The sequence below is a fragment of the Mus pahari genome, chromosome 11 (assembly GCF_900095145.1).
Source record: "Mus pahari chromosome 11, PAHARI_EIJ_v1.1, whole genome shotgun sequence".
NCBI lineage: Eukaryota > Metazoa > Chordata > Mammalia > Rodentia > Muridae > Mus > Mus pahari.
In genome coordinates this window covers 27,520,982-27,530,329 of record NC_034600.1, presented here as the reverse complement: position 1 = coordinate 27,530,329, position 9,348 = coordinate 27,520,982, and the positions used below count along the sequence as shown (strand labels likewise).

Sequence of the window (9,348 nt, the reverse complement as noted above, 5' to 3'; positions counted from 1 at the left end):
CCCAGAGCTCTTGGTCTCTGCCTGCCTCTCTGTCAAGGGCAAATGGCACCTCCACTCCAATGTATCATTCCTTAAGGAAAGTTTCTCCAGCTTGAAAATTCTGACTTTTAGAATGCTGCATTCCCAAAATAGGCTAATTATGGTGATTCAAATGGCTTTACAAGGCAGAATGCAGACAGTATGCAATTAGAGGCTTGCTAAATGCCTGCCAAATGCAATCCTTCCTAATTTCATTACCAGCTCGCCTGCTTACAGGCTGGCTACTTCCAGCCCCTACTTCCCTGCTCACCTGGGTCTTAGCGCCTGCACTGAAAACCATGCCTTTTGTGTCACTGAGAATTGTACTTGTAGCTGCTATCCAGACACGGGGTTAGACATGCAGGTTTCTAACACTGCAGTTATTTTCTGGGGCTATTTCTGACCATTGTGTTTAATTAACTTTAGAGCTTCTGAGTGACTTTGCCATGGGTCATTAGAAATGCAAGCAAGGGGCCCGGGGAGATAGCTTGTCTTGAGAGCTTGATGGTGTGAGTCTCGTCCCTGGCATCCACATACAAACACCAAGGTGCAATACTGGGTGTGGTGGCATGCCCTTACAACCCCACAGTGGGAAGGTAGAGACAGCAGCGTCCCCAGGGCTTGCTAGCCAGCCGGTCTAGTCTAATCCCCAAGCCAATGAGAGACCCTGTCCCAAAGGAGGTGCTATATGTTTGTTCCTAAAGGTAACCAAGGTTGTCTTCTGGCTGTGCATGACTGCTTATATATGTGTATAGGCACTCACATGTACATGGGCATGCATGTGTACACACACACTTAAAAAAAAAAAGAAAGCAAATACAAACTACTCTCCTTATTGGGAAAACATGTATAGATGCAGAAATAGAAACTGTACCCTGCGTAAAATCAAGGGGCCAGAGCTTGCGAAGCTGTGCTGTGTGAGACAGCTATTGTGAGCAGGGTTCACCTTTTGTAACGTGTGTATGACGTAGCGTGAGCTGCAGGCAACATGTGTCCCAAATGTCGTCCAGCTCAGTCTTTTCTTACTCATCCAATTTGGTTAAAACTGGAACACTTAACCTTGGTTAGTCGCAGTGACTTATAAAAGACAAAACTCCTGGCTGGGAGCTGTGAGTGAAACCTATACTGGGCTCTGTTGTCATTATTGGCGACGCTCTTGGATCCAGCCCTTTTCTCTTATTACTTCATCCTCCTCAAGAGAGGTCTCCAGCTCCTGATCCAAAGTGGCTGCCCAGATTCCCGCTTGCTCTCCTGTTGCAGTCCCCTTGGGAAGTGGAGGAATGCAAAGGGAAAGTCGGTCTTTCCCCTCCTTGAAGATCTTCCCCAGGAATGTGCCTTTTGTATTCGCATACCACTGGTGAGGGTATAGGTCACATCCCTGACAAGGGAGCTGGGAAATGTGAGGGGCGGCATACCTTCCAAGGGCTCGCCATGACACCTGGTCTAATTGCAGAGACCTCCTGTGACTAAGGTCTGGTCCTTAGTTCACTCAGGTGGCAGAATTGGGATCTGAGTTCAGGCCTATCACAAAGCTGGAGCTCTGCCTTAGAGCAGAGCACGCAACTCTTTATTGTAATCTGTCCCCCTTTTAATTTAGCAAGGAAAGACTGCCTTGGCGGTGGCTGCCAGGAGCCAGCATAGCCTCGTCGTGGATATGCTCATCAAAGCTGAGAGGTACTACGCCTGGAGAGAGGTAGGCAAGGCCAGATCCAGCCAATTCAGGGTTTTTATGGGCACCCCTCCCATTTTGGAATGGGGAATGTTAGGTCTGTATAATTCTTTTTTTTTCCCTGTTGTAAGAAACCTTGCTCAGTACAGTGATGACTGTCCAGTGCCTTGTGCCATCCCTGTTAATGGAATGGACAGTCCCTCTTCTCTTCCTTTGTGGGCATTTGCAATAAGATCTAAGAATGTGGGCCAGGCAGCCTCGTCCATGCCAGCCCGTCGGCTGGCTCTGCCGTGACCTCTGTCTCATGGTCTCTGGCCATGGCCTGTCACAGAAGCTCCAATGAGTGGCACACATGGAAGGAAAGCCCCTGGACCTTCTCCTGGCGCTGCTGTTCTTGCTATAGCCCTGTGCTGGCTATCTGGTACTCAAGTGTTCTGGGACAATCACAAACTTACACATCTTTGAACACGCAAATTATATCTCTAAATTGTATCTCAGTTTTTATCTTTGTCTTTCTTTAGCTTCGTCTGCCAGTCTCAGCTTCTCAGTAGACTGTCCTTCCCTCTCCAGGATTCAAGTTTGTGCAATAAGGCAACATGCTCAGACACTGGACATCAGCCCCAACTTTTAGATCTATGCTGTTTCTTAGTTTCCCTGCTGTGTGCACGGCTTCTCCTTGGCCAATGTGTCACCAAAATGTCCTCTTGTCTCAGGTGTCTACTGTGCAGGGGCTATAAACTCAGATTGTGGTCATTGGCCAATCCTGGGAAATTCTTTCTTAAACCCTTAAAGCAAGAATGCACACTGTCTCCCTTTCCCTCATTACCCCGCATACAGTCAGTTGATAACAAGGAGGCCTGACACATGTGTCATTAGGCAATGTGATCATTCTATCAATACCAGTGGCCACTTTTACATGGGTCACACACATTGGCCAGTCAAGCCACTGTCATATGTGCGGCTGGAGATGACCCACCCAGCATCACATGACCTTGATGGATTCTCTCCTTTGTCTTGCATGTGGAACAATGAAGTCTGTTCCGCCCATACAGCAACAGTTTCTTATATAAAGGTAGAATTCTGTTTAATTCCCCTCCTCTGACTTATTTCTATTCCCTTTTTGTCTTTGCTTCTTTGTCCTTCTGTTCATCTTCGTAAGCATCTTTATGTTACTAAAGACTCGGGTTCCCTTTCTCTTGTTCTTTAAATGGTTTTCTACATCTGCTTTGAAAAAAAAAAAAAAAAAACCAAGCTGTTCAGTCCTTCTATTTTTAATGCCTGGTAGCAGTCTCATATTCTTCTGGCTAGATGAGAATAAACGACTTTTGCACCAAACAGACCTTTCCTTTCTAACAAATCCTTGGGAGGCAAGCGGATGATAAACACTGAGAACCATGTCTAATGCACACATACAGATGAAGGAAGACTTCAGAAATAGTATGCTAAGAACTCTGGAGACAGCTGGGGACCTGAGGTCTGCAGTGCTGGGAAAACTTGCTTTTAAATACACAGCATTCATTTCTTTCTTTAAAAGGTTTACCGAATGCACTTATTATTTTCACTAATCAAACCAGCTTATATCCTGGCTTAGTACAAAATAATTACTAATAAAAAGTTTAAAGAGATAATTTGAACTTTCCTTTTATATATACTTGCATGTGTTATACTATATGTATATTCCATTTAAGTTATCTATATGTTGGGTCTAAATATGCACATGCATATTTAATCATCATCACCCATCATTAAATTCAGTGATTCAGTGGCAAAGGATGCTTCTTAAATATGCCCTATGCTACTAATTTATGGGCTTATTATTATTGTGTGTGAGGTGCGTGTGTGTGTGTGTGTGTGTGTGTGTGTGAGAGAGAGGGCGGGGGAAGGGAGAGGGAGAGAGCACATGCACAGAACTTGTGAGTGCTGGCCATTCCCTCTGAGGACAGGTCTTCCCTCTTGTTTCCCTTGAGCTTCAGTACTGCAGGGTACTTGACCTGAATACTTGTGATTCTTTTCTTTCTCTTACTGTACAAGTCCTGGGCTTACAGATGAGCCCCACAGCACCCAGCTTTGAAAGTGGGCTCTAGGGAGCAAGCTCCTGGGGTCAGGCTTACGCAGTGATCATCTTCAGTGGCCGTGCCACCCTGACAGCCCTGTTCACGCTCCCACTCCTGTCACTCCAGTGACTAGGTCGGTCCCAACGCTTTCACTGTTAGAAGAGACTTGGGCTCTCCGAGTCCCCTCTTCTGCCTATAGAAGCCTGCGTGTCCACCCTGTCCTGAATCCTAGAACGCAATGAATGCAAGACTCTCCGAGGAATAAGAATGCACATGCTGCCCGAGGGTTTGATCTCACTGGGTGCGCCATCTTATGGGACAGAACGGGGAGGAAAGGTGAACTTTTTGGTGTTCCCACTCGGTTCTTACTATTCCTGGAAACAAGGCATCATGGCAGGGAAGCCCAGGCTACACTGGAGACTGAATCTTAAGAGTCGTTTGAACCGTTGTGGATGGCTCACACCTCGAGGTCCTATCCCAGTGTCTGCACACAAGGCCTAACATCACAAGAAAGCCCTGCCCTTTCCTTGGTGCAGTTCCCTAGATGTGTGCAGAGCTTTTTGGAGGAGGCTGCTGATGCATGATGGGCGCAGGCTGATCCAAGGTGAGGGCTGAGAGTGGGCCCACAAGTCCTTCTCAGAAGTTTTGAAAGGTGCCATCCCATATCCTATGCCCATTCCCTCCCCTGGCATGAACTCCCATCTAGTTTTCAGAATGTCTTTCATTAAGATTCACTTTTATTTAAATGGAAGACTAAAATAGAAGTCATTATACACATAAAAGGAGATGAGATGGGAAGTCGCAACTAAACCTTTTGGTGAGTCATGGCTTGCATTCCGACACAGAGCTGTGACCTTCTGCAGGGGGCTTATCTGCAGTCCTAATGGCTGATGTGCAGTATGCAGTTCTAGGAAGGCACTTGCTTTCCCCTCTGGGACACTTTGCTCCAGTGTTTATGAGTGGTTGATTATGCAAGATCCCACCAAGGAGGCAGGAAACAACGTAGAAAGGCCAGAAAACGAGAGACTGGTCTAGGTGCAGGGCTGCTGGGCTCAACACGGTAGCAGTGGCTTAAAAGGAAATGGCAGCCACTTTGTTCTGTCCACTACTCTGTCCACCTTCCCTTCCTCCTACCCTACCAACTTTACCCAACCCTACCCTACCCTACCTAACTCTACCCTACCCAACCCTACCCTACCCTACCTTACCCTACCCTACCCAACCCTACCCTACCCTGCGTTACCCTACCCTGAGTTAGGCTTCCAGCCTCACATCACATCAGGAGAGAGCAGAAGGAATAGCTATGAGGTTCTGTTAAGGATGCATACCAGAGGCGTCGATGAGAAAATCAAATACATCAAAGAGAGAGGCTAGTGTTGAGAATTAGGCCATTAAAGCCGTTGGCTGTGATGTCTCACTCACTAGCACGCCCCCTCAGCTCCTTTTGAAAGTGGGTGATATCAGTCAGCAACCCAGACACAACATTGCAAACTCACTCACGTTTGCTGTTTCAGACATAGTACGCACACTTTTTGTTCCAGACATTTCCATCCAACTTGGATGACAAAAGATGTTCTAGGACAGATTGAGAGGAGTCAGCTGCTGCCTTACCAATCCAATATGACATAAGATGACAAGTGAGTCAATAGCTACCGCTAATTTTCAACTTAGGAGAACCGCGAGAGCATCCAGGATTCGGCAGTGAGCTCTACACTGACGTTCAAGCAGGACCACAGCCTGGAGACCAGGCACATCCGCACGCTGCTCTGGAACCTGGCCTATCGGCAGCTGAAAAAGAAGGACTGGCTGAGGCTGGCCCGCTTGTGGAGTTTTACAGAGGACCAGATCAGAGCCATTGAGGAACAGTGGTCAGGTGAGTGGGGGCCAGATGACATGGACAGGAAGAAGCCAGTCAAAGTTAGGAGTAACGGTCTTTCCTTCCTCAGAAGCAAGTGCCAGAGATCACTGCAATAAGGGCCGTTAGCGTGGCTCAGCCTGCAAAGGCGGTCTGGAATTTAGCAGAGAGCTGCACTCCTGAGAATGTATGGTTAGCTGTGCTGGCAAAGGTTGATTACCTTGGCCTACTGAGTAGGAACCAAAGAAGCAAGGGCACAATCCCTGGCATGCCTCTGGAATGCCAGTCTGGCTTTCATTCAAGTTTGCAGGTTGTTCTGGGATGAAAGGTCTTCCCCTGCCAGAGAGCTTTACTACGGAAGGTTTCTGCCCAGAAGGAATCGCCCTACAGGTTGAGGGGAGGGTTCTGGGAGGACAGCAGCTGCAAGCCTGCACATGGGCGATCTCACTAGTATGGCACTAATGACATGCTTGACGCTCAGTGATTTACAAAGCAGCAGGGAACTTGCTACACTGTGGACTGTCGTTCAAACCTATTGACTCAAAAATCTGAATTTTCACAAGACGCCCGGGGAGACATATACTTCGAGCCTGATCTGCTGGAGGACCCTGTGTCTTGTGGGGATTGTCTGACACCTCTAGGCAGGCATCAAAGCCATTCAGTCCCCTATAACCCCCCACCCCATGAGTACTTGGGTGTAGAGCAGATGCAGGTCAGGTTGCCTTGTGTCCAAATGGTGGTCATGACCACACAACCCCAGTGAAGAATCCCAGGCCTTCCTCCCATCACTGGGCTTTTTGACCTGGCAGATCAGGGAGGGTGGATGGACACCAGTAGTCACTTAGAAACGTGATTAGACTTGAGGTCACAACAGAAAGATGCTGGGTCTTTTATCTCTGACACAGGTAACGACAGCTTCCATGAGCATGGCTACAGGGCTCTGCTCATCTGGCTGCATGGGGCTCTGCTGACACAGCCGGACCCTGCCAAGCAGCTGTATGAGGAGCTGGTGCGTGGAGGATTCCCAGAACTAGCTGGTGAGTTTGCCACAAATCCACAGAATCAATTTGATGCAGAGTTATCTGAGGGGAGGGAACTTCAGCTGAGAAAATGGTTCCATGAGATCTGGCTCTAGGCAAGCCTGTGGGCATTTTCTTAACTAGTGACATGGAAGGGTCTAGCCCACTGTGGGTGATGCCATCCCAAGACTGGTGGTTCTAAGTTCTAGAAGAAAGCTTGTGGAGCCAGCCACGGGAGCTAGCCGGTAAGCAACACTCATGGCCTCTGCGTCGGCTCCGGCCTCCAGATGCCTGCCCAGCTCGAGTTCCTGGCCTGGCCTTTCATCAATGGACTGGGATTCAGGATACGTGAAGGAACTAAACCTTTCCTTCTCCAAGTGGCTTTTAGTTATGGTGTTTCAGAGCAATAGCAACTCTAAGATAATACTATCCTGCTTTGTTTTCAGAAACGATTCGTCAGTTCAAAAGTAAAACTGACTCAAGCTCCAAGAAATGTGCAGTCTCCTAAGCTGAAGAACACTCCAATAGCTTCCCTCTCCTCCTTCAGTGTTGGTTCCTGATGGCCACAGCCATCCTGCAAACGACTGATTTTCCAGTACAGAGACAATGCCCCTCCAGGGATGCACATGGACACGCCATCTCCCCACTGCTCCAGTCCACACACAGTCTTGCCTTTTTCTTGAGGCAAACTGTGTGTGACTTCCCCACTGTCTCTTGGTGCACACATGGAACACCCTAGCTGGAAGGGCTCTGTCCCTGAAGTGACACTGGGATCAGCGTGGTGGCTCATGGGAAGCAAGGGCTAGGGGATGCTGCTCTGATATTGGCCTCTTGGATGTGCGCAGGTCAATATCACTGAAGTGCTCACAATTAGCTGCTTCCTTTCTGATAGACAGGATGTTTTCTCTGGAGACTGCAGTGTGGATGAGGGAAACACTTGTGAGTGCCTGACCTCAAGCGATGGTATGTAAGCCATGAGCTCTCATCGCTGTAGAGAAAGTGTGTTTCAAAATTCAATCACTGCTGGCTTTATATCACACAAGTGTAATCTATTATTCAGAAAAAAAACAAACCAAACCAAAACCAAACCAAACCCAAAACCAATCCCCCAATCCCCCCCCCACCACCAAAAAAACCAGACACACACACACACACACACACACACACACACACACCAGTGATTCTTAAATCCTTCATATTCTAAATGTGGGTAATTTTAATTCTTTGTTCTTTCTGGTACAATCTATCTTGTTCAGAACAAACAAGCATTACCTTTTTGTAATCTGAGAAAATTACAAAATGTACCAGTTGTACGTTGCATCATTGTAAGCCTGCCTGGAGTCCAATTCTGACCCCTGGTCTGGAAAAGCTGGTAAGAAAATCAAGGGCAATTTAGTTATCGATCATGAATTTACAGTTTTCAGTTTTTCTTACATTGATCATAAGTGGCCCACTTAATGCTAGAAATGTTTAAAACAGGCAATATATTCACAAGATTCAGAAGTTAAAAAAGTCTCTCCTCACTCTGCTCTTCAGCCCGGCCAGTTTCCACTGGCAGCATTCCGACTCCAAAATAACCTCCGTGTGTAAAACAGATACCAATGCATACTCTAGAGAGTTTCATCATCAAACTTAATGTTCTTTAACTCAGGCCATTGTCAATTATTTCGTGATTTGGACAGCACGTGGTACTTTTAGAGTTACATGATGATGCCTGCAATAGTCCCAGTTATATCAGCTTACACTAGGATGTTCTTGAGACTTGGCTTGCGTACTAAATCTAGGCCTGAGCCTACACCAAGGTTTCTGTAGAAAATAGGCAGGATGCCAGGAGAAGCAAGGTGAGGATGTGCCACCTGTGACAACTTTGTCTATCTGATCCTAAGAACATTCTGTTCTGTGATGGGACGGACTGATGTATTTGTCACTTTGTGTTTTAAAGATTTAAGTATGTGTAAGTGTTCTGTCTGCATGTATGTATGTATGTATGTATGTATGTATGTATGTATGTATGTATGTATACACGCATGCCTGGAGCTTGCAGAAGCCAGGAGAGGGTGTTAAGTTTTCTGGAAATGTAGTTACAGATGGTTTAAAGCTGCCTAGTGGGCGCTGGGACAAATATGGGGTCCTCTGCAGGAGCAGCATGTACTTAGTGGTCCTGAGCTCCACCGTGGGGCTTTGATTCTGGATCACATGAGTGGTTTCTTAGGGGAGCCTACCTTTCCTTTTTTTTTTTTTAAATTATATATTTATTATTTAAATGTAAGGGTGCTGTCTGCATGTACACCTACATGCCAGAAGAGGGCATCAGATCTCTTTACAGATGATAGTGTGCTATCATGTGGTTGCTGGGAACTGCTGAGCCATCTCACCAGTCCACCTGCTATTTGTTCCTTCTGGCTTTCCTGGGTGGACAGGGCAGTTCTGGAGAGCATGCCCACAGGGAAGGTGTAAGAGGAGGCGCTGCTGCTCGTTGGCCACTAAAATCACGTGAGCTTTTGCTAGAGTAGTAGCTGGGCCACTGCCTGATACACCTATAATTCAGAATAGCCTTAAGTACTCGTTATAAAATGGAATCATGTTTGCCTACATTACATTTAGTCTCTCCTTGAAGTATGAGGCAGCAAGAAAAATGGCTTTTTATAATAAAACCAGAGAGCACAGAAGTAGGTCAAGCTCAGGCTGGTAGAGGCTTCAGATGACCAAACCCACTCATGTCTGGCGGGAGAG

General features: G+C 47.0%; 1 protein-coding gene across 1 annotated transcript in view; it reads left to right on the top strand.

Annotated features, from left to right (window-relative positions):
• The window catches only part of Ankdd1b (ankyrin repeat and death domain containing 1B), a 57,893-nt gene extending 50,244 nt beyond the window's left edge, over positions 1-7,649 (top strand). Inside the window, exons 12-15 of the mRNA XM_029544134.1 lie at positions 1,616-1,711; positions 5,413-5,614; positions 6,502-6,633; positions 7,062-7,649. Of these exons, the coding sequence (XP_029399994.1) occupies positions 1,616-1,711; positions 5,413-5,614; positions 6,502-6,633; positions 7,062-7,123 (492 nt within the window). The 3' untranslated portion in view covers positions 7,124-7,649. The remainder of the gene's footprint in view (positions 1-1,615; positions 1,712-5,412; positions 5,615-6,501; positions 6,634-7,061) is intronic.
• Positions 7,650-9,348: the final 1,699 nt, after the last annotated feature.